The sequence below is a fragment of the Osmia lignaria genome, chromosome 7 (genome assembly GCF_051020975.1).
Source record: "Osmia lignaria lignaria isolate PbOS001 chromosome 7, iyOsmLign1, whole genome shotgun sequence".
In the NCBI taxonomy this organism is placed as follows: Eukaryota; Metazoa; Arthropoda; class Insecta; order Hymenoptera; family Megachilidae; genus Osmia; species Osmia lignaria.
The window spans coordinates 8,295,782-8,319,337 of record NC_135038.1 but is presented as its reverse complement, the minus strand read 5'-3'; the positions used below and the strand labels follow the sequence as shown (position 1 = coordinate 8,319,337).

At 30.7% G+C, this 23,556-nt stretch overlaps 10 protein-coding genes across 13 annotated transcripts; 6 read left to right on the top strand and 4 right to left on the bottom strand.

Moving 5' to 3' along the window:
• Positions 1-463: 463 nt before the first annotated feature.
• LOC117604343 (protein C19orf12 homolog) lies at positions 464-1,175 on the bottom strand. The gene is made up of 2 exons (XM_034324296.2): positions 1,019-1,175; positions 464-950 (listed from the first exon to the last, which is right to left on the bottom strand). The coding sequence occupies exons 1-2, from the start codon at positions 1,173-1,175 to the stop codon at positions 691-693; spliced, it is 417 nt and encodes a 138-aa protein (XP_034180187.2). The 3' UTR covers positions 464-690.
• A 533-nt stretch (positions 1,176-1,708) lies between these two features.
• Positions 1,709-5,078, top strand: LOC117604341 (activating signal cointegrator 1 complex subunit 2). Its single transcript, XM_034324293.2, has 14 exons — positions 1,709-1,851; positions 1,964-2,041; positions 2,137-2,297; positions 2,386-2,770; positions 2,844-3,064; positions 3,141-3,326; positions 3,405-3,560; positions 3,635-3,728; positions 3,797-3,964; positions 4,033-4,164; positions 4,244-4,374; positions 4,467-4,590; positions 4,672-4,846; positions 4,939-5,078. The coding sequence occupies exons 1-14, from the start codon at positions 1,810-1,812 to the stop codon at positions 5,076-5,078; spliced, it is 2,193 nt and encodes a 730-aa protein (XP_034180184.2). The 5' UTR covers positions 1,709-1,809.
• Positions 5,079-5,213: 135 nt separating this feature from the next.
• On the bottom strand, positions 5,214-6,514 carry LOC117604342 (bridging integrator 3 homolog). Its single transcript, XM_034324295.2, has 4 exons — positions 6,239-6,514; positions 6,063-6,170; positions 5,788-5,962; positions 5,214-5,723 (listed from the first exon to the last, which is right to left on the bottom strand). Exons 1-4 carry the CDS (start codon positions 6,244-6,246, stop codon positions 5,214-5,216), a joined length of 801 nt encoding a protein of 266 aa, XP_034180186.2. The 5' UTR covers positions 6,247-6,514.
• Positions 6,515-6,921: 407 nt separating this feature from the next.
• Positions 6,922-8,695, top strand: RfC38 (replication factor C subunit RfC38). Its single transcript, XM_034324278.2, has 5 exons — positions 6,922-7,279; positions 7,416-7,553; positions 7,635-7,800; positions 7,877-8,195; positions 8,263-8,695. Exons 1-5 carry the CDS (start codon positions 7,193-7,195, stop codon positions 8,618-8,620), a joined length of 1,068 nt encoding a protein of 355 aa, XP_034180169.1. The 5' UTR covers positions 6,922-7,192; the 3' UTR covers positions 8,621-8,695.
• A 133-nt stretch (positions 8,696-8,828) lies between these two features.
• On the bottom strand, positions 8,829-10,221 carry LOC117604332 (succinate dehydrogenase cytochrome b560 subunit, mitochondrial). The gene is made up of 5 exons (XM_034324279.2): positions 9,818-10,221; positions 9,683-9,739; positions 9,294-9,490; positions 9,077-9,219; positions 8,829-8,970 (listed from the first exon to the last, which is right to left on the bottom strand). Exons 1-5 carry the CDS (start codon positions 9,835-9,837, stop codon positions 8,866-8,868), a joined length of 522 nt encoding a protein of 173 aa, XP_034180170.2. The 5' UTR covers positions 9,838-10,221; the 3' UTR covers positions 8,829-8,865.
• Positions 10,216-12,216, top strand: Phb2 (prohibitin 2). The gene is made up of 6 exons (XM_076689042.1): positions 10,216-10,333; positions 10,580-10,842; positions 10,906-11,223; positions 11,307-11,384; positions 11,460-11,556; positions 11,804-12,216. Exons 1-6 carry the CDS (start codon positions 10,225-10,227, stop codon positions 11,998-12,000), a joined length of 1,062 nt encoding a protein of 353 aa, XP_076545157.1. The 5' UTR covers positions 10,216-10,224; the 3' UTR covers positions 12,001-12,216.
• A 223-nt stretch (positions 12,217-12,439) lies between these two features.
• On the top strand, positions 12,440-15,247 carry AspRS (aspartyl-tRNA synthetase). The gene is made up of 12 exons (XM_034324276.2): positions 12,440-12,621; positions 12,862-12,899; positions 12,981-13,065; positions 13,152-13,332; positions 13,401-13,503; positions 13,574-13,895; positions 13,982-14,153; positions 14,208-14,355; positions 14,434-14,623; positions 14,696-14,776; positions 14,837-14,948; positions 15,024-15,247. Exons 2-12 carry the CDS (start codon positions 12,862-12,864, stop codon positions 15,185-15,187), a joined length of 1,596 nt encoding a protein of 531 aa, XP_034180167.1. The 5' UTR covers positions 12,440-12,621; the 3' UTR covers positions 15,188-15,247.
• A 770-nt stretch (positions 15,248-16,017) lies between these two features.
• On the top strand, positions 16,018-17,992 carry Pbp45 (proximal sequence element A Pbp45). Its single transcript, XM_034324220.2, has 5 exons — positions 16,018-16,312; positions 16,410-16,707; positions 16,784-17,118; positions 17,189-17,362; positions 17,851-17,992. The coding sequence occupies exons 1-4, from the start codon at positions 16,170-16,172 to the stop codon at positions 17,316-17,318; spliced, it is 906 nt and encodes a 301-aa protein (XP_034180111.1). The 5' UTR covers positions 16,018-16,169; the 3' UTR covers positions 17,319-17,362; positions 17,851-17,992.
• fest (wurstfest) lies at positions 17,836-20,173 on the bottom strand. Its single transcript, XM_076689163.1, has 9 exons — positions 20,141-20,173; positions 19,888-20,037; positions 19,676-19,789; positions 19,258-19,455; positions 18,851-19,141; positions 18,539-18,663; positions 18,361-18,478; positions 18,126-18,292; positions 17,836-18,061 (listed from the first exon to the last, which is right to left on the bottom strand). The coding sequence occupies exons 1-9, from the start codon at positions 20,171-20,173 to the stop codon at positions 17,836-17,838; spliced, it is 1,422 nt and encodes a 473-aa protein (XP_076545278.1).
• On the top strand, positions 18,558-23,528 carry LOC117604307 (testicular acid phosphatase homolog). Of its 4 annotated transcripts, none has more exons than XM_034324215.2 (8): positions 18,558-18,700; positions 21,129-21,399; positions 21,659-21,747; positions 22,042-22,140; positions 22,220-22,459; positions 22,538-22,723; positions 22,807-23,142; positions 23,226-23,528. In XM_034324215.2, exons 4-8 carry the CDS (start codon positions 22,045-22,047, stop codon positions 23,400-23,402), a joined length of 1,035 nt encoding a protein of 344 aa, XP_034180106.1. In that variant the 5' UTR covers positions 18,558-18,700; positions 21,129-21,399; positions 21,659-21,747; positions 22,042-22,044; the 3' UTR covers positions 23,403-23,528. The 4 variants fall into 4 exon arrangements, with proteins under 4 accessions (XP_034180106.1, XP_034180105.1, XP_034180109.1 ...); XM_034324214.2 differs by having other exon boundaries at positions 21,129-21,498; XM_034324213.2 differs by lacking the exon at positions 18,558-18,700 and adding an exon at positions 19,980-20,198 and having other exon boundaries at positions 21,129-21,498.
• The last annotated feature ends 28 nt before the right edge of the window (positions 23,529-23,556 follow it).

The following is a 23,556-nucleotide window of genomic DNA, read 5'->3' as shown; positions in this document are numbered from 1 at the left end:
AATCTAAATTATCCATAATTAAAGAGTATTTAATTTTATTCAATTGAAAATAAAAACTTTACATATTTATGCTAATAATCATAAATCTTCAATATATTTGAACATATAGAAACACGGCTTTATATTAATTCTTCGCATCAATATCACCGAACATTTAACAATTCTTACGTCATGGTTTAAAAAAGAAAGTTGCGAGTAATTGAAGAATAAATAGTTTATGATTTAGCAATTTATTATTGTTATATTCATAATTGAAAATCAAAATATAAAATGAGAAAAAATTTGAGTAAGGAAAAGATACACTTATGTAAATGGTATAGAATAGTATTTATTGTAATTTTACATTAATATTCAGCTTCAGTGGTATAAGATTAATAAAATAATAGGATTACAAATGTGTACAAATACTATTTTTTATTATTTTTACATTATATATTATGTAGAGAAAGATATTTCATACCATTATTAGATCTACCTTATTAAAATCAATTCGTACTGTTTCATTTATGACATAGCTAATTTTATTGAATGCAAGATAAATTTCAAGAAAATGGTATAAATTAGTTAAAAAACAAAACACCATAACAATTTTTTAATATACTTAAAATTTTCTTGTGCAAAGCAATCAATGAATTTTTATATTGCAAAATTAATAACAAATGTGTTTACATATTTGTTTATATTCTTTTTTCATACCTGAACTTTTACACCAAGCTCAGCAAATAAAAATGCTGTTAATACTTGTATTATTGTTTGTTGTAATTGTGTATCATTTCCTATATCATATATAAAGTCGCAAATTGTTGTGGGTTTTGATTTTACAAGTTGCATTATTAACTTTGCCAGTTTCTCCCTTTGTTCTGGAGTGGTATCATAAAGAAGAATATCAGGAACCGATTTTAACTCTCCTTGTGACATAAAACCTAATGCACAACTGCTGATCATACCACCTAAAAATTTATGCAAGACATGACAAAGAGAATAAATTAAATATTATATTGAATTATTTAATAATTACCAACTGCTAATCCTACTGGTCCACCAAGAATACCAGATGTAATTGTTATCGCTCCAACCATAGTTCCATATTTTATTGCAATATTAACAGAAGCCCGCATACGTTTAACACACTGAAGTTTCGAAATTTCTTCTATCACAGAGTTTGTTGACAACATAGTTGCTGAATTATATATTTACATATAACTTAAACAATTGACTGTAAAATCTTAGACTAATCTCTTATTATCAACCCTATTTATATGTATATTCTCTTTAATCTGTGATTGAGTCCTGCTGGTCCTGCTAAAATGCAGTCCAATACAACAGTTTCTAATAAGGGTATTTACAGAGAAAAGACACTCTTCACAACTGATTCGACCATGTAAATTCGAAGGAAAATAAATAACCAGTTTGATCCGACTGTATATATAAAATATCACTAATTTTCATTTTCTATTGCGTATGACACTTAACACGTTACAGTTTATGTTAAATTTCTATTACATATGTATTTATATAGCTTAAAAACGATAAACTTATTTGTTATAACGCAATAATCAAGTTTGACAATTTGTACTCGTGTCTCGTCTGATGTCCGGATTGTCCTTTGACCATACATACATACATACTACCAATCATTGTTAAAATCATCATGTTTTTCCTCTGGGATTACCCGATGTGCATGCTCTTGAAATTTGACGGTTAGTCGGTGAAAAGACAATCGCATTTACACCGTGCGTTATCGAAAGCGTATTGGTTAACAATTAATTTATTATATCTTCAATTGTTTAACGACGCTTAAAAGTATTTATGACGGAAAATGAATTATACGAGAACATGGATCCCTACGAGGTAACATATTTCCAATTATTTTTACACAGTTTCTAAATATAAAATTATTAACAGTATAGGGTTAGGTTGATTATAATTGTTATATCACATAATGATTTTGTATGTTTAATAGAATCCTGATCTTTTACCGTTGGAGGAATTAAAATTAAAAATCAAAACCGAAGGAATCGTTGAATACGTTAACGCTTTGGTATGTTTATAAAAAGCAGTACACAGCTGAAGATACCTAGATTTTAATTATGTTTACAACTTTGAAACATATTTTATTTTTTACTAATTTTTTAGAACAAAAGATGGGCAAGTGATCGTTATTTTTTGCATTATGAGGCTCCTGCTATATACGACGATGATGGAAGTGAAATTTCGGGGGCAAAAGAACACTGGATGAATATTGTCAATTATATTATTAATGATTTAAAATGGTTACTTAGTCTTCCTTTTTATAGGTAAATATAATTAGTAAATTAATAAGGTAGTAATTTATTACAAGTGTATACTTTCCTGTGTCATGTTTTATATTCCTTTTTTATTTAGATTTTGGTCAAACATTGTATTCAATACGTCGATCATAGATGTATTGGTATCTTTTTTACAAGAAGCTCCACCATTTTATGCTTTAGAAAGTTTTCCAAATTGTCCTGAAATGTTAAAACTCTTAGAGGCACTCCACCGTTATGTTCTTATGGTTTTCACAAGACTTGTAACAAACAAGGAGAGCGAAGAAGAACATATGAGCCGTCCATTTCTTGGAAATTTATTGTATGAGAAATACATATTTACGGTTCCAATTATCTTAGATCTCTGTCAACTTTACGGACGAGAAAACGAAAAAATAATCGGAAAACTTTTAAATTGTTTATTTATATTAGAACCACGATACAATATCGATCTTCAAGGAGCTGTTCCTTGTTTCATAGAGGTGACATATTAATATATACAGACTAATTAATATTATATAAAAGTAGAACTAAACATGAGTATTGTTAGTTTAGGCTCTTGAAAATGTTGAAAGGAAGTTTGATAATTATTCCACTGGATATACCAATGAAGCAGTTTCATTGTCAGAGAGATATAGACCTATTCCAAAACTTACACTATGTAATTTAGAAGATATGACGTTATATGTGCTAGATATATCATCAACAATCACTATATTTTTAAAAAATCATCCTCCTGCAGTGAGTATATTTCACACAGAGGATTTTATGAATAAGTAAGTGCTTAAATTTATACTGTTGTTTGTTTCCAAAGACTTTTTTATTCATATCTTATCATTTAACAATAATTAGAATCGTTTCAATATATGGGAATACAATACCTGAAATGTATAAAACGTTAGACAAACTTGCATGTAATGAAGAGAACATGCCGAAATACATGGAATTGAAACATCGTTTGGATGTAACAAGGATCGAACTTCTAAACCTTTACCGCGTTATTATATACGAGCCAGTATTGAATACCCAAGAAAATTTGTAAGTTAAAAGATGTAAAAGTTTATTATGTGTTTTAATTAATATAAAGTTTACGAACATAATTAAAATTATACATAGAAACACAATTTCGGAAGCAGAAATAAAAGAACGAATGGATGACTATATCAACCTTTTAGCCAATGCCAGTTCTGAAAAAGAATTCATTACAGATTATGATCGATTTTATCCCGTTCAACGAGATTTAATGATGTTATTAAATATTTGTCCTGAATTGTATCCTTTTCTGATACGATATATTTAAAACGATTATGAGCATACATTTTTTTTAATACTTAACAAATATTCAGTGATAAAATAAAGTATGACTATGTATTACAATCGGTGAACGTAGTTACTGGCAAATCAACTACTTCACCTGTTACTTTATCTAATAATGTAAATGTAAGTTAACGAAAAAAATACAAATCAATATCATTTCCATATGATTTTTACATATTTGTCTTTTATAGGAAGCAGTTGCTGGACCTAGTGGTGTTACAAGGCAAGCAATCACATCCAATAATACAAACTCATCAAATAAGAAAAAAATGTCTATAAAAGAGGATTCTGTTAAATTATTATCTCTTATCTCGGAAGTTAAGGATATTTTATGCGATCTAGATGAACGTTTTATTGAGGTAACGATTTCGATACTTTAATAAATAATAAAGAAGTGGATTGCAAGAACATGTTTAACATTTTACAGTTGTGTTTGGATCATTACGATTATAATGCTGCATCTGTGATAAATGCTGTATTAGAAGAAACATTACCACCTAAGTTGCAGAAATTAAAAGATTCAGAAGCTTCAGTAAATAATGCACTACCAAGTTACATGGTAAATAAATTTCGTTTATTATACAAAGATAAACTTTAATATTTTACACAATGTAGATGCGAATTTTTTATTCTTTTAGGAGACTGTAAACAATGATAATCTGATTTCTAACATTGAAAGCCTTAGTATGTTTGAGGATTATACCGATGATACCGTTCGCGTCAAAACTCGCGAAATTGTTGAAGTACCAAAGGATTATATAACTAAGAAGTAAGCGTTCAGGAACTGAATAATTATTTACTCGTTAATACGCACAACATATAAAAATATTTTTATTGAGTCTAACAAAAAATATATTACAGCTACAGCCTTGTCTTAGACGATTACGAAGATGAGTACGACGATACGTACGACAATCGTGATATACGCGGCAATGCACAAGACAATTCCGTTGAAATAGATTCAAGACCGTTCACTACACCACGAGTTAGTATTTATAAATATATAACACATTTATTACTAACAAGTATTAGTTACAATCATTTTTAAAACGAGCAATAATTTTAGGTGCTTCTTGGAAAGAAGAAGGTAGAAACTGTAGATGAATCGGAATCAGAGGACGAAGAGACGGCGGTAGAAAATGGAAAAGATCACTTTGTACAGAATCCGGAAGAACTACGTGCTAGAGCTGAACAACGAAGGCAAGCAATGCGAGGCGGAAAATCTACACCAAATGTAACTGGTATGCTTTTTAATTTGCGTACAGCATTTGTGTAACGCAGTAAGGTGGCGTTACAAATATTGTAACAGTTGTTATTATTGCATTATACATAGGTAAACCAAAAGGGCGAGGGCAAGAGAAGAACGTCATGCACAACAGACAACAAAAGAATGCCCATAAATCGACGCAAGCTAATCATAATCGTCGTTCTGGTGCTCAGTACAAACGAAATCAAGGAATGATTCCATCTTAAATCTACTTATACTTTTACAATAACAGTGTAAATACTGCCATGTGATAAATACATTCGTACCCATACCTCCATAGTACCTGAACCCCTACACAATATCGTCATACTGTATTATTGCTGTAACGATCCTTACGATCTTCAGTGATCTTTAACAATGGTAAGAGCTCTTATTCTATTCATTTGATTAGACACTGCTTGTTGATATTCGTGTTCAGGCATCATAGCGCTAGACGGGGATCCTGAAGCATTTGGAACTGGCATTAAATGTGTAAATAATTGTGTTGTACTTCCATAGTAATCTAACTGTATCATGATTAAAGCATGTACACTAGGCTTAATGTATTCCAATCTCTTATCTAAAAACAGGGGTAGTTCTACAAGTAATTGAGCATGTACAGTCTTTAAATCCTTAGCAGCAGCTTCTTCAGCTCGACGTTCTCTTTCTAATTTCGCAATATGACTAGCGGTTCTATCTTTTTTCTCTTGCAACTTTTTCACGCGATTATAAGAGTATTTCCAAGCAGTTACCAACTCCTCTCGTTTGGCTATTGCTACAGCTATTAAAACAAACTCGTCTCGTAACTTTTTTAAAGGTTCTATAAAAGTTTTCTGACAAAGTACTGCCATTTCTTGCACAGTTTTTCCAACCTGTTACAAATATAAAAATCTTCATTCTGTTCAACATTAAAGGAAAGTATTCTTATAAACATACCTGTGTTGTGACTGAATGATAATCTTCTACTACTTTTCTAAATTCGTCGCTAAGATGCGCTAAGCCACAAGTTGTCAAATTTAGTGTTAATCTCTGATCTGCTCGATCCAAGTTTACTATAGACTCTATGTACCTTTTCATTTCTTTTGTTAGCTTTCTAATTGTGTCTTCAACACTTAAAGATAAAATTGAAAATTATATAAGAATATGTATAATATGTAAATACTCTTTAATAATCTGTAGGACAGACAAATTAGATTGCAGTCATTACATACTAAATGAGCTTTTGAACGGCAACATCAAGCTCTCTATCTTCTGTATGAGATAACAAAGGAGGTGCTGGTGTAGGTCTTTGAGTCAAATGATTTTTCTTTAAAGGATTCCTGTATAAATGTAATTCAAAATTGTCATATTAACTTTTCAGGTTATCAAAACATCTTATGCAACTTACCACGTCATATTCTTTTTATAAATTAAATCATCATATTATTATATTTCCTTGATTAAAGTCAGTTTACTTAAAATTATCACAATTATTAATTAAAAAAGCATCACGCTAATGTACACCATCGATAACGCTCGGCGTCCAATTTTTAAAAATTTGACAACGTTATCTGATAGATGGGATCTTATCGCATGATTTTATGACATAAAAGTACCGTAAAATGGCACTTATAGTATATCAATTTAAAGTTTAAACCTAATTGAAGATAATTATCTAGGCGCTTCATTAATATTCTTAATAAAAAATGGCTGAATGCTAATTAATTAATTAATTGCATACAGTAGAAATAAATAGAAATACCAAAATTATCGATATAAAATATTGCGGTACGATGTAAACATATTGCTTTTATATTATTAAGAATTTCTATAATTAATTACCTAAAAATTTTAATTAACACATACAGAAACTGTTCTATACTATATATGTATGTATATATATGTATACCGCAGTTCACCAGAGTCCATAACTGCGAAAAGACCAGTTTTCGTTCTTCGCGCTTCTCCAGTGCGCATCTTCGCCCTGATTGGCGATACTCCCAAACGAAGTGGAAAGCGATTAGCAGAGAGCTCGCTGCGTTCCCCCACCATCGCACCATCTTCCAACCTGCGCGTCGCAGTTATGGACTCTGGTGAACTGCGGTATACATTTACGTATGGCTGTTTAGTTTCGCGCGCTTTTAAAGTCGTCACATTTATTCAATTTATTTCGCAGAAGATATCCGTATTCTGTCTTTAGTTCATAATTGTTGAAATACATAAATAATTGAATAAAATATTTTATTTCTTATAAAGTATAAATATTCGAAATAAGAATACATTATTAGAATGTGATATTTAATAACAATTCATAATAGGTAAAATCATAAACCAAGTCAGATTCTACAACATTTAAGCAAATATGAGCTTGTGGGTGGATAAATATCGCCCGACAACACTCGGGAAATTGGATTATCATCGAGAACAAGCAGAATACTTGAGAAATATGGTAATAACTTATATCATAACATTACATGAATTGAAAAGGTTATATCGAAAACGCGCCATTATTTGTTATGAACTTACGTTTTTAACTACCCCAAAGACTTTATTTTTAATCAGTTATTTTTATATCATAATTATAGGTGAAGAAAGGTGATTTTCCGCATTTATTAGTGTATGGACCATCAGGTGCAGGAAAGAAAACTCGTATACTATGTATCATAAAAGAATTGTATGGAAGTGGAGTTGAGAAGCTGAGGATGGAATCTATGACATTTGAAGTATCTTATATTTGCTTTCATCAAAATATACAATCTGTTAATTATTGATTTTGTGAATAATTAACATATCTATATTTTTAGACACCATCTAAAAAGAAGCTAGAGATAACAACAATAAGTAGTAACTATCACATTGAGGTAAACCCCAGTGATGTGGGTATATATGATAGAGTTGTAGTAATGGATTTGGTAAAAACTACTGCTCAAACTCATCAAATAGATCCAAGTGGACAAAGAGAATTTAAAGGTAAATATTAAAGTTAAAACTAATACCATTATACGATTGTTTTCATGTTCTTTTAATCATAATAAATTGATATTAGTGGTATTGTTAACTAATGTGGACCAACTTACAAAAGATGCACAGCATGCTCTTAGAAGAACAATGGAAAAATATGTTGCTACATGTAGACTGATACTTTGTGCAAATTCAACATCACGTGTTTTACCAGCTATTAGATCAAGGTGTTTAGGAATCAGGGTACCAGCTCCAACAGTATCAGATATAAAAAATATTTTGTATTCAATTTGTAAACGTGAAGGTTTAACTTTACCAAATGAATTAGCTACCAGAGTAGCTGAAGCTAGTGGTAGAAATCTTAGAAGAGCGATATTAATGCTTGAAGCTTGTAAGGTTGAACAGTAAGTATGTCTACATGTCTATGAATGTAATACAAATTTTAGTGTTTCATTAATTGTTTTTTATTAGGTATCCATTTACTGCAGATCAAAAAATTGCAGAACCAGATTGGCAAGTATATATTCGTAATACAGCTAATATGATGGTCAGTGAACAGAGTCCAAAGAAACTTCTTGAAATAAGAAACAGACTTTATGAATTACTTACCCATGCTATACCCTGTGATTTAATATTTAAAGGTCTTTTACAAGAATGTATAAAAAATTGTGATCTTCAGCTAAAAATTGAAATCGCAACTGTTGCGGCTGAATACGAGCATAAAATGCATAGAGGATCAAAATCAATTTTTCATTTGGAAGCATTTGTCGCGCGATTTATGGCAATTTATAAAAAATTCATTGATTCATCTCTTGAAGGCTTTGTTTAATACATTAATTCATGTACTTACATACATTTCAAATACAATTATGCAAATACAAATTTGTTAAATAAGTTCTTATATTTCTAAATCATGTATATTTATTATTTATAAAGTAACTAATAACAATCTGTATTTTTTAGATTTGTTATTCTAATGTTTTACTCTAAATTTTGTACAATTTGTCGGACAAATTGATCTGATAATACAGTTAATTTTCAGTAAAAATTGTATGACAATGTAATTGATGAAACTTACAATGCAGCAAGAAGAACAGCAGCAATTGCAGACAATGCAGTCACTGCATATCCAGTACTATATACTTCTTTAATTGTAAGGAACATTCCTAAATCCCAAAACTGCAAAGTGTAACAATGAAAATTTAAATATCAACCAATGCTAAGAAAGAACTATACTAACTATTTAATTATTAGTTGACATCAATTTTTTTAAGATCTATATTACCAAATGACGAAATCCGTTGAGTGTATGATAAGTAGCAGGAAGAGCAAGTAAAGTTTTGCCAACAAAAAGAATAGGAGGTGATAAACCTAAATCTGAAATCATTTCTATAAGGCAAGGAATACCTCCAGGGATAAGTAATGTTCCTGTAATTATAATATCAATTATTGATTTAAAAAGTTTTTCTTCATTTTCATGCTGAGATTAAAAAAGAATTTACCTAAACCAAGCATCATTGCATAACTTGACAATATTAGGCCTGTTGTACGATGCGTAATGGAAAGAAGTGATGTTATTTGAACTTGATAAATAGTTAAGTGTGGTGACATAGGTCTCTTAAGGCGCATATTTCTCTCATCATGAGATTCACAAATTGTGCTTCCCATACATGGTGCTGAGATGGCAACATTACGTGGGCTAAAAAAATTTATTTCAATAATTGTTGTCTATATTTCATAAAAACAAAATCTGATAAGTAGCAAATACTAAAAGACAAAAAGTTTAATTAATTCTAACTTGTGTCAATGCAAGCAACAGATTAAAATATATTGAAAACATAGGTGACATTTAACTAAAACGAAGGGTATAACGTGTTACATAACATTTTACCTGCACGTATACAAATTTCGAAAATTACGAAAATCGACAGTACGGCGACATAGCAGTCTGAAAAACATCAAATTATTTTCATATAATTCTCGAATACAATAAAATATTATAAAAATGTAGGCTATAATTTGTTACCTCGTATAACACAGCGCCATGTTTCTTGTATGTACCCTGTCCTTTTAATTACACAAATGAATGTTTTATCCACGTGACAAAGTTACGAATTATAATTTTTTTATTTTGGTTCTTACAGATAAATTACATAAGCTCTACTTAACAGATCAGATAAAAGAAACAAAAATTATCTCATATGAAAAATAAAATAATGTAAATAACATCGGGTTGTTACTCTATCTTATATCTCGTCTGTGGTAAAATAGCTGCGGACTCCCTCTATTGTGTTCTGCTTTACATATTCTAAACTGTGCTTTCCATTTTCAACCGAAGATCGTTATTGTAATTTTGATTTCAACCACGTTAGGATATATTTTGTTACAAGAGGTCAATTTTTATTTTAACGGCAACTATTAATATAAAATAAAATGATTGATATTAAGATACCGAAAGCTCCAAATGGGATGTCCCTTGGGGTTTCATGTCTTGCGGCAGCCGGCATGGCTGCTTATGGTATCTCGAAGTCCATGTATACGGGTTTGTTATCTGTATTTTAATAACTAATTTTAATTATAACTACTAATATAGTTCTATGTAAAAAACTTTTTATTATATATATACTAAATTATTATATTTTATGCCATAAATCAGCAGTAGATTAAGGAACACTTTTATTTTTAATTACTTAGTTTTATTGGAATATATTTGAAATATTATTTCATGATACTTATAGCAATAGTTACTTTTAAATACTTTTCAATACATAAGTATATTTTTTTTCAGTGGATGCTGGTCACAGAGCAATTATATTTTCCCGTTTGGGAGGTATTCAAGAAGAAATTAGGACTGAAGGCCTTCATTTCCGTGTTCCATGGTTCCATTGGCCAATTATTTACGATATTAGGAGCAGACCTAGAAAATTATCTTCACCTACAGGATCTAAAGATTTACAAATGGTTAATATTTCTCTTCGTGTACTTTCTAGGCCTGATGCAAGTAAATTACCTATAGTATACCGTAACTTAGGTCTTGATTATGATGAAAAGGTAAGTGAAAATATTATTATAATGTTGTTACATTTTATTTCAATAAGAAAAAATATGTTATAGGTCTTACCAAGTATTTGTAATGAAGTATTAAAATCAGTGGTTGCAAAGTTTAATGCATCTCAGCTAATTACACAAAGACAGCAAGTATCAAATATGGTAAGAAAAGAATTAACTGAACGTGCTAGGGATTTCAACATTGTTTTGGATGATGTATCAATAACTGAATTAAGCTTTGGTAAAGAATATACTGCTGCTGTAGAATCTAAACAGGTTGCCCAGCAGGAGGCACAAAGAGCAGCTTTCTTTGTAGAAAAAGCGATACAAGAAAAGCAGCAAAAAATTGTTCAGGCTGAGGGTGAAGCAGAAGCAGCTAAAATGATATCCTTTTAAAAACTAACAATCATATTCATAGATTTTTATTATCACACGTTTAGATACAATTATCCTTAACTCCAGTGTACCTTGGTTTAGCTCTTAGTCAAAATCCTGGTTATTTAAAGTTGAGAAAAATTCGGGCAGCGCAAACTATTTCTCGCATGGTAATTAATGTAAAAATTGTATTGTTTCCGATAATTTAAAGAATAATTACAGTCTAAAAATAATTTTCGTTTCAGATCGCAAACTCTCCAAATCGTCTATACCTTAGCGGTAACAGTTTGATGTTGAATATTCAAGATCCAGCATTTGATGTTGCATCAGACAAATTAAAAAGTAAGAAATAAAAACAAATACAGGCATATTTTTTCATGCATTTATTCTCTTTTTTGTTATGTTTAATTTTGTATAATTGCAAATGATTTTTAATGCTACATTGTAATTAAGAAAAACAATTATTGTTAATAAGATATATTAGATGGCTGTAGATATAAAGATATCATTATACATATTCATGTTTCAATCTTTATATCCTGTACGACGATGAAGCTCGCTCGAAAATCTCGAGTTCGTGTGTTTCTAGGTCTTGAAAGGACGAACCCGAAAAACTGGAATGATGCTACGCAAAGCGCAATGAAATCTTTAGTGTCCGACCATCAGCCGACAGTGAAAAATTACGAAAATCCATTGATTAAATCATCTGTATCAATACCTCCAGAAGAACAAATAAGTATTTTATTGGATTCAGCAGATAATGGAGCAAAAATTATAGTATCATAAATTCAAAATTTCAATTTTAGGCTTCAAAGAGATTTTGCGATGCGAGCTCGTCTTTTCTAACACGTTCCTTATCCAATCTATTATCCTCATTTTGTCGAAGCTGCAAAATAAAACAACCTATTTTTTAATCATATGAACGATTATCTCAATAATTTTAAAAAATTTCATTTTTGCAAGTCTTAAAATCTGGGTACAGTTTATTATATATCTTCATCATGAACTTTCTACATAAGTACTATTCATGTTTTGTCATTTTAATGTATATAGATGTTTCTATAAAAGTTTTGTTAAACCAAAAGCTACTTTAAGGGATTTATAAGACTTGTATAAACAATAAAATTTATGAACTATTTTTTGTTATAAATATCATTTTTTTGGAATTAGTACAATTTAATTATAGTTTGTTACCAATACTAATAAGTCGGTGTATCTGAAGTTTTAATTAATGATAGATTAAATAGAAAAGAATAAAACATTAGATAATTTCAAAAGATACTTTGGAGCTACGCGATAAATTTCCGGCAGCTTTTAAAGTGTTCACACGGAAAATAAATAATTTCTTATAATATAATCTATTTTTAATAGTTTCTTATAGTATATTTCGATTGAAATACACTAAAGGTATGTATTTTTCAAGCAACAATATATATATTTATGTAAATATTATCATATGGGTCATATTTTCGAGTTAACCTTTACTTCTATCTGTTTTTTATGAAGTACTCTTCATAAAGGAATATGATCTATTACATTTACATTTGAAGTATATAATATTATACATACACTATACTGTTTATGTACTTTTTGTACATATACAGTATTATTATATTCTATTGAAGTGATATTACATCATTTTTATAGATGGGAGAAGATAAAAGTATGGAATCATCTTCAGGAGGGTAAGGCAAATCATATGTTTCTCAAAACTTTATGGAATTCAACAATATTTTAAAAATACCTTTTTTCTCTTAAACACAAAGAGATGAACTGTCTAAGAAGGCTCTTAAGAAACAACAGAAAGAAGCAGAGAAAGCAGCAAAGAAAGCTGAACGTAAAGTTCAAAATGTAAAATAAGTTATTTTATGTTAATTAATTTTATATAATACATAATTTTATTTAGTAACAAAGTATGTTTAAATATATCTACATAGCAAGCACAACAAGAAATGAATCAAGAAGATGTATCAGTTGGAAAATATGGAGAGATGGGGTTGATACAAAGTAAAGAAAAATACTCAGAGAGAAAATTTATTGACATTAAAAATTTGAAACCTGAGCTAGAGAATCAGACTGTATGGCTGAGAGGTCGTTTGCACACTAGTCGTGCCAAAGGTATGTTATTACATCATATGTTATTTACTTATCTATTGAATCAAAATATGTACAATATATTTTTACAGGTAAACAGTGTTTTATTGTTTTAAGACAACAATCATCTACAGTGCAAGGTTTGGCTGCAGTAAATGAAACAATTAGCAAGCAAATGATTAAATTTATATCTAAGTAAGTTATAAAAATAATAAAATAACTACTACATCAATATCGTTTCATATTTAACAAAGTAATTTTATAGTATTACTAAAGAATCAATTGTGGATGTAGAAGCAGTCGTAAAACGCGTGCCTTCTAAAATTGAATCATGTACACAGAAAGATGTAGAGGTTCATATCGAAAAAGTTTTTGTAGTAAGTGCTGCAAAACCACAGTTACCTTTACAAATTGAAGATGCATCAAGACCTGTAACAGAAGCAGATGAAAATACTCTTAATATTAAAGTAAATCAAGACACTAGATTAGATAATAGAGTCTTAGATCTCAGGACTCCAGCTAATCAAGCTATATACAGAGTAGAAGCAGGCATTTGTAAGTTATTCAGAGACATTCTCACAAGTAAAGTAAGTAGATAGTGAAACTGTGTAATAACTTTCTTATTAAACTATTACAATTATATGAAATTGCATGCTTTGTATTTTATTAATAGGGTTTTGTTGAAATTCATACACCAAAAATCATATCTGCAGCAAGTGAAGGTGGAGCAAATGTATTTACGGTGTCATATTTTAAAGGAAATGCTTATCTAGCACAGTCTCCTCAACTTTACAAGCAAATGGCGATAGCAGCCGATTTCGACAAAGTTTTTACTGTAGGAGCAGGTAATTTACCATTTATCATTTATATTTATTATGTATTACAATTATTTGTAATAGTTTTTAGAGCTGAAGATTCCAATACACATAGGCACTTAACGGAATTTGTTGGATTGGATTTAGAAATGGCATTCAAATATCATTACCATGAAGTAATTGATACTATTGGGCAGTTATTTACCGAGATGTTTAAAGGTCTTCGCGACAAGTTAGTAAAAATTGTTTATTAAACATTGAAAGTTGTTTTTTAAGTGTATTAGAATCTTTTTATCAAACTTATTTTCAGTTACGCTGCTGATATCGAGGCCGTTCGTCAACAATATAATGTCGAGCCTTTCAAGTTTTTAGATCCGCCTCTGAAGTTAGAATTTAGCGATGCAATTGAATTATTGGCAGAAGCTGGTGTAACTTTAGGCGAAGAAGATGATTTGTCTACACCAGATGAAAAACTGCTGGGTAAACTTGTCAAGGCAAAAGTAATGTTTCGTTGCACGCTATTTACATTATCAAAATATACTGCTTGTATACATCAATTTATCTCTTTTCAGTACGATACTGACTTTTATATCTTGGATAAGTATCCGTTGGCAGTGAGACCGTTTTATACAATGCCGGATCCTAATAATCCTGTGAGTTTACATAACTTATTGTGATCTTTTAGCGATTGTACACTGTTAATTCTCTTACAGAAAACATCGAATTCTTACGATATGTTTATGCGCGGTGAAGAAATTATTTCAGGAGCGCAACGTATTCACGATCCTGAACTTCTTACCGAACGTGCGAAACATCATGGAATTGGTATGCATACTTCTGATTTTTATATGTTAATAATTATAACGCAGTACATCTACAGTTCTTTTTTCTGTATTTTAGACTTAGAAAAGATAAGGTCGTATATCGATGCGTTCAAATACGGTTGCCCTCCTCATGCCGGTGGTGGGATTGGAATGGAGCGTGTTGTTATGTTGTATCTTGGTTTAGATAATATTAGAAAAGTTTCTATGTTCCCTCGCGATCCTAAGCGTATTACTCCATAAATTTCAAACTGCTTATATAATGTTATTTTTAAGTATATAACGTATATAATTGTGCAATTATTTAGCACTAATTGGTAAATAAATAATTTTATAAAAGTTTTAAGTGCCCAGAATTTCTTTGTAAGTAATCATATCGATATTGTAATCATATGAATGTAAAATTTACAAACAGGGAAGTGCTATATCTGCTCCTGGTTTATAGGTATTAATTTTGAATACACCGCGTGTGAAAAAATCTCGTACCAGATGAAGGCTTCATTATGAAGCTTTTAGTAGCATTACATATTAATTATAACTTAATTGCAAAATTAAATCGCCCATAAAAGGGAATCTTAAATTCGATCAGTCAAGATCAGTACTAGTATTTTAAAAATACCGCTATAAATTACAATTTTTTAAAAATTCGATCCTTGCGCCATCTATACAAAAACGGTGGAAACTACTTATCGACGGAATAACTTACCGATTGACTTATCGACTGGAACACTAGCGCCATCTATTAAAAAGAGGTGGAAACTACTCATCGAGTGGTTTCAGCCGTTTTCGTATAGATGGCGCCGGAGTCGATTTTTTAAAAGCAATACCTGCTTTATGGCGGTCTTTTTAAAATCCAATTATTCGCTCTTGAGCTGATTTTGACTGATTTCTAAAAAAATAGAATCAATGGGAGTTAAAATTGTGTCTTTTCAGTTGTAAGTGCAAAGTGTGGTAGAAAAAAAACTGGTGAAACTGGCACGATTGTTATACGAACTGTGGTCTGTATATGTAAACCTAATATCAACTCGGGGTGTTTAGGACCCCCCGGGATGGCATCTTTTTGCATCTGTAAATACATACACTCACTATAGTATTTGAAGATGTATACAGTGTAGATTAAAATAACAGCAACAGTAGTAAATACGTAGTTGAGAAGATATTGTTTAATTACCTTATTATTGTGATAATTGATTTTAAATCAGTTGTGGGTTTTTATGATGTAAAAATGGCAGCAGACAAATCATCGATTTTGAACGGTTTTATAGAAGATTGTGAAGAATTAATTGTTCGTTTCGAACGAGCGGACGATATTAGATTTCAGACTTTTTGCGAAATATGGAAAGAGATGAAATTCTCATTGATCTTTACGTGAGTATTGAGAAAAAAAGAACAGTAACATTTTTACATACTATGGTTAAGCATATGAGAGATAACTAATTTTAATTTATATGTATTTACTTTTTAGGGGTCGTCCAAGCTTTTTAGAATTGTTAGAATTTTGTGAAGAAGCTTTAAATATATGTAAACAGTTTCTTCTTTTGCCTCCTCGTTTCAAAGAACGTATTGGAGGATTGTACCTTTTGTACGGAATATACTACAAAATGCCAGTAGAGCAGTTCAAAATTAGAATGAAATTAGATGATTGGCGAAATATTATGGAGCTTCATGCAGAAATAAAAGAGGCAGAACACTTGGATGCTAATTATATATTATGTAAACTAATTACAGATAATGCATTTATTTTTTGTATGTTTGATCAAGAGGTACATTTAATCGAATGTTTCTAACATAAACAGTATTTTACAAATTTCATTCTCATGTTATCTTTTTTGGTTTTAGTTTGGTTTAGAGAAACATTATCGTGTGAAAAATGCACAGTGCTTTAATCCATATTCTGTATTATCAAGTTTGAAAGATTTAACTGAAAAGGGACAAGTATTATCAAAGATTAGTGAATTAAGCAAAATTTATGAATCTAAGAAACAGGCACTGATATGTAGAAGTAATGCAGATGGTTCTTTAAAATTATTTAATGCAAATATAGCTGAGGAAATTGTGGGTGACATTCAAGCTTTAGAAGAACAAAGAAAAAGGCAGCAAATAAAAAATGAAATTGATAAAGAACAGATATATCCTTCAACTTCAAAAGAGGAACATAAAAAATTATCTCATATGTATGTATATTCACATAATAAGATGTTTCTATTAACTGTTTACTAACTTATATAGAGTTATGTTTTTTAGGAAAGGTAATTATAAGAAAAAAATACGCTCGTATATTAATGGTGGCTTTCAATCAGATTCTAATAATTCAGAAGATGAAGCATTAGATGTTGAAGATTATGACTCTGATTCGACAGAAAATTTTGACTGAAAAAAAACGAAAAGAACATTTAATAAAGAATACATCTTTTGTCTGTAAGTGTATTATACTGTAACAATAAACTATAATAGGTTCATAATAGGGAGAATAATGTATTTAAATTATCTTTTTTTATTGAGAAGTGTACAAAATAAGTATCAGGAACAAGTTAGTGAAAATATCAATCATTCAAAATTTAAAGAAATCTTTTATAGAATACATTATGCTCTATCTTATTGTAACTGCATTTTGTACAGACTCTAAATGAAGACAATTCAATTAAATGATGTAAACATCTTTAAAATGAAATTAAATTTCTGAACTTAAAAACTGGATAGAATGTTTTATAGATTTCAGGTGCAAGTTATTTTATCAGAGATTAATTCCAAACATGTAACTTTTCATTTTCACATAACTGTGTGTGTGTATTTATGACGTTAGTAATAAATCTATATACTGAATAGAATTGTTACATTGCCGCGAATAAACATCTATAAGGCTCGCAGCAATAAGTTCACACTAGAATTTATTAATAAACTTTTAGTTGATTATTATCATCAAATCCAGCACTGTGACCTGCATTTCGTACGATAAAACTGGTTCCATCGTAGTGCATGCGTCGTTCACCTCGACGTACAAAAAGATGAGACGTCTGACCCAGGGATGCGGTACAATGTAAAAATGGCGTTGTCAATGAAGCTGTTCCATTACTAGGTGACGTACGTAATTGATACTTGTTACTGTTACGTGCAATCCTATCAAAGAGATAAATCATGTTTTTATCTACTACTTTTCAATTACTGTCATTAAATGAAATACCTAACAAGACCATCAGGTGTTTGTGAAACTCGAACATTATTAACAATCCAGTTTTCCACACCCTCATTGGTCAACCAATATTGAGCAGCATTTAATGCAGCTGCAGCTTCTTGCAAACATGCTGAACCATGACGAGAACGAGAGTAAAAAACGCTTAAAGAAAAGTCCTGAAAGTTGGAATATTCCTTTAATAGAGTTCATTCTATTTTATATTTAAAATATCTTCTTCCTATACCTGGCTCATGTCTGAAAATGAATCTGTCGTTGTTCTCGTCCCTGCCGTATCAACTAAATACACAAGAGCACACTGCTCTGAAGTAAAGCTGACTCCTTTATACCACATCTTTGCATATCTGAGGAAAGATAATAAACCTTATTAATGGTACTTTAATCATGTTACAGATACCACTAACTTGTTATTGCCGTGGGCATCGTGGGCCAAGATTTCAACTCGCGAACCGTACTGATATATTCTTCCATTTGGATGTAATAATGCTGCAGTTGATCCAGAACCACTCAACGATAGTACAATGTTATTCTACGCTGACCATAAATGCAATTCACATAAGAATCATGTAAGCATTATATGTTTATTTTCTGTTTGAGTTAGTAAACTCATAATTTCATATTACTTAGTATACATATATAAATTCTAATCAACATCATTTATGAGTTCTTCAGAAAGGGAGTTCCTCTCGGTATAAAATAGAAGAAAAAGAGGATACCTTAAGATTGATTACTCTAACTGCACGATCGATCGTCATGTCAACCCGAATCCTATTATGAAGTCTCAGAGAAATTGTACCATGCGGTGTTGTAACGATCGCAGCATCAGTGTCATGTTCACGCCAGTTTTCTGCATAGACACACGATTCCTCATAGAACGGTGCAATCGTTTTACAATTACGTGGTTGCCGCCAAAATCCTGTTGAATTAGAATATGCTGTTGCACCAGCCAGTCCGCCCCACTGTTCTGACGGAGGTGCTTCGAAATATTTGGAAAATTCACTGTATCGCTAGAGAGATAGAAAGAGGGAGAGAGAGAGAGCGAACGAAAGATAGAAAAAGAACAGGCAAAGAGTTAACTTTTGAAGATTATTTAGTCCTCGTTGAAAAATATACTTGAAAGTACCTGAAAATTAGTTTCATCTGTCTGCGAGTGATAACTGTGCGCCGTGTAAAGAGATCTGGGTCGCATGGGTGCCGTTGAGGTAGTTTGATTTTGAATTGTTGACATAGAACATTGGTTCACCACTTGGCTTCCTGTCTGAGCATTACACTTTTGGATTTCTTTTCGATGTTCGCCGCAAGGAGTTGCCATAGCTTTTGCCTTTAATTAATAATAAGAAATAAAAATTATTAAAATCTTCAATAAGAAAGAAGAAATAAGGAAGAAAGGGATGTACAAAGTCAGCTGAAACAAATATCTTTACAATTAATTACATAGGAACAAGTCAATGAGATTTCATTGCAAAAGGGGAAAGTTAACGGAAATGGAATTCTATTAATAAACATTTCACGGATCATTAGCTAAAGAATTGGAAAAAGACCTTGGAATTGGCGGCCGCGTTTTTTGGCTTCTTACGACGGGATTTCCGGGGTTTCGACACCGCCGTTTGACCACTCTCGTTTAGGCGATCCACGGCTGAAACGGTTTTAAGTACCTACAAGTTCAGGTTCTTACAAAGAATTGCCACGTCTTTGGCAAGTTTTCTACTATTTGATTTCACGAAGATGCTCGCATGTGTGACTTCAGCCTTGCCTTTTTTTTTCTTCTGTGATCCCACGATTTCGTGGATCGCTTCAAGGAAACCAATACTCGGATTTGTGTAGAGATTTCTACTGAGGATGATGCGATTAGATGATATTTCGATTGAAACAAATGAGTGTCTTGGTTGATTGCTTCGTTGCCCTGACAATAAAAAATGACAAGAGACTAGCAGTAGGAACATTTCAAATGGAACAATTTATTTGATACTTAATTGATTGTGTTCTTTAATTTTATGTAAGGATACAATCATGCACAGCGTTTGAAATATCATGATCATATTTAGTTATAATATAAACAAACAGGTAAATGCAGTTTCCTTTTCTCTTACAGTTCTTGATCTACTTTGAAAGTACGAGTTGCCTCATTTTATAAAAGTATTTAGAACTAAATGAAACATTTATGCAACCATTCTCTTAATTTTATATACATATATTCTTCAGCGCGATATATGTTTCATTTTATTGCAATTTTTCAATGGTAATAAGAAGCAATCAATAAGGAGACTCAAGGCGAAAGGGATAATAATTATCTGTCGACGTGACTGTGATGCAGTAATCGTGTTTTTCCTTTAATATATGCTCTAAATATTTGCCTATTACATATAATTATGTTTAAATATGTTCATTATGTCAAATAATATTTTATTTTTATCGCAATACTGCTATTATATTTGCATTTTATATTTGCAAGTAGTGACTTGAATGCCCGCTTATTTTTCGCACAATCATTTTTTTGACGTATTGTCCCACAATTATGAATTCAACGATTGAAAACTATAATTTTGACTCGATTCAATGTAATTTGTACGATGACTTGTTAGTATTACAAATTTTCAAAATCTACCGTAACAGTGTCTTATAAACGTATTCTTAATATCATTGAATTTTTGTTTAACAATAGTGAAAATGAAGGTAGATTGATCTACGTAAAAAAGTAATAAATTAAAACATTATTAGGTAATAAATTTGAAATAATAGCAGGCAAAAATGATTGCAAGTCAATGAGCTTATTGCATAACTACGTAGTCGTCGTTTCCTTTATACTTCTTTCGATTGCATACATTATCGTATATCGTAAATTGTTAGAAGTAGATAAAAAAAGTTGCTGATTAAAATTTTGTAGAATACAATTATAAAGAACAATGCCTTGAATAAATTGCATATAATGTTTATTAAATAAACAAGACTAATTGACAAATTTTTTATTAATATTTTCGTTGTGTATTTTTTCAGATACACCCAAAACGTAAGCAGACATGTGGAGTGCAAAAATTGGCCTACATACGAAGAGTATATCTTTTATATTTCATGCGGCTATACAGTTGACACCAATGGAATAAATGTTGGGCACTTGAGTATACAACATATAGCCTTATTGCAAGTAACATTGTATTGTATAATACTGCTTTTCAAATGGTGGGGACATAGGATTTATCTACTGACAGTTCTTAAAGTCCCAGTACGTGCTCGTTCCGCACGTGTAGTAACTCGTGGGAGTTCATTGGTAAATAGGAAGACAATTTTCAAAAATTTTTTTCTAGATTTTCAATAATGATTATACCTAAACTTCTACTCTTCTTGGCTACTATCAGTTTTACTTTAGGTAATTGTTATTTAATTGTTTTACAAAAATTGGAAAGAAATTATGATTTCCAAACAATTAAGCTAAGATTTCTATTAAGATATTATTTTCAACGCTCGAGTATTCAGTTTCAAACACGTCATTGCAATATTTTAAAGTATCATATTTTCATTACTTTTAGAATCACCTGTACAAATTAAAAGCCCTGAGAGGAGTGACGATAAAGATCATGAAAAAGCTAAGAGTAATACGCTTCGTTTAGTTACAATAGTAAGTATAAACTAAAGAACTAGGTAAAAAATATTAAAGTTCTATTGTTTAGTGTTTTTATGTTACTTTTATTTTTACTTCAACTACCATGTACATATATTGAAGGTATTTGCAGTTAGATTAACGTTATCATATGATCAATAAAAGAGATATGGTAGGATCTTTAGTATTTCTTTGACAATGTCTGATCCTATCTTTATCTTGAACTTTTAATTTTTTAAGTTAATAATATGCTTATTGCTTGTTTCGATAGTTATCATTGCTCTTTTAATGATTGTGGAAATAAATTTGTAGGTAATGCGGCATGGGGACAGAGCACCACAGGATACTTATCCAAATGATCCTTATGTTAATAACTCAATGGAACCTTATGGTTGGGGTCAACTGACAAATGTAATAGATTATTCAATTTTCATACGGCATTATCCGATTTAATACTGTGTTACATATGCGTATATATGTATTTATGTAGGAAGGACGAAGAAATCAGTACAATCAAGGACTTTTCTTACGAGAACGTTATAGTCATTTTCTGGGTCCAACGTACAGTCCCGACATATTTTATTTACAATGTACTGCGGTTGATCGTACAAAAATGTCTGCAATGTTGGAAGCAGCAGCTTTATGGAAACCAAACGAAAAACAGTCATTTAAGCCTGATCTACCTTGGCAACCTGTCACTTTATTCTATCAACCACGTTCAGAAGACACGGTATGCATATATTTTATTTTACAGCATGAATGATTTTCATTGTGCGTTTGTGTTGATTAGTAATTTATATATTCATAGTTGATGCTAATATGGGATACATGCCCAAAATATACCAAATTACGACAAACAGTTAATAGTTTACCGGAAGTTCAAAAAGTTCAAGAAGATAATAAACAATTGTACAAGAAATTAACAAACTTAACGGGTATGGTAATTTCAAATCCAGCTGACGTAGGTTCGCTTTATTCAACATTAACAGCAGAGGTTTATGTCAATTTTAATTGTAAACTGAAAATGAAATAAGTATACATTAAAATCATGTTTCATCAACATTTTTAATATTTTAGAAACATATGAAATTAACTCTTCCCGAGTGGACTAATGATTATTATCCTGATAAATTAATACCATTAACATTATATGATCTCCAACTCAATGTATATAATGATCCTTTAAAAAGACTGAAAGGAGGACCTTTTCTTAAGAAGATTGTTATTGATATGCTGGCAAAAAAAGACAATACTTTAAAGCCTCAAGAAAGGAAAATGTTTATGTATATTGGTCATGACAGTTCTATTGTAAGTTTGTTAGATGTCATGCATGTATGGAATAATCAAATTCCGAATTACAATATCATGACAATGATTGAATTACATGAAGATAGTTGTGGATGGAATGTTCAGGTAAAAATTCATATTGTTTATGCGTCGAGTTAACAATTTAAAACTGCGCGGATATAAAAATCACTGCAACAATTTTTTCTTAGGTTTTCCTAAGAAATACCACTGAACGTGAACCGTATCGTTTGACGATTCCTGGATGTACAACAATTTGTCCTCTTGAAAAATTTATACACATTTTAAAACCCATGATACCAGACAATTGGGAAGAAGAATGTAAAGTCGATGGAGATTATACACTCCCACCCGCTCCAGTTCCTTGAATATAATTTATTTTATAAAAATGTAAAGTGAGCAATAAGTGATTTTATTATTAAAAATTTTAATTCTGTAACGCACAAATAAAAATTACAGGATAAAATATGTTACATATTTCCGGAAGTATTAGCAGAAATAAAATAATTTCAAGTTTCGTTA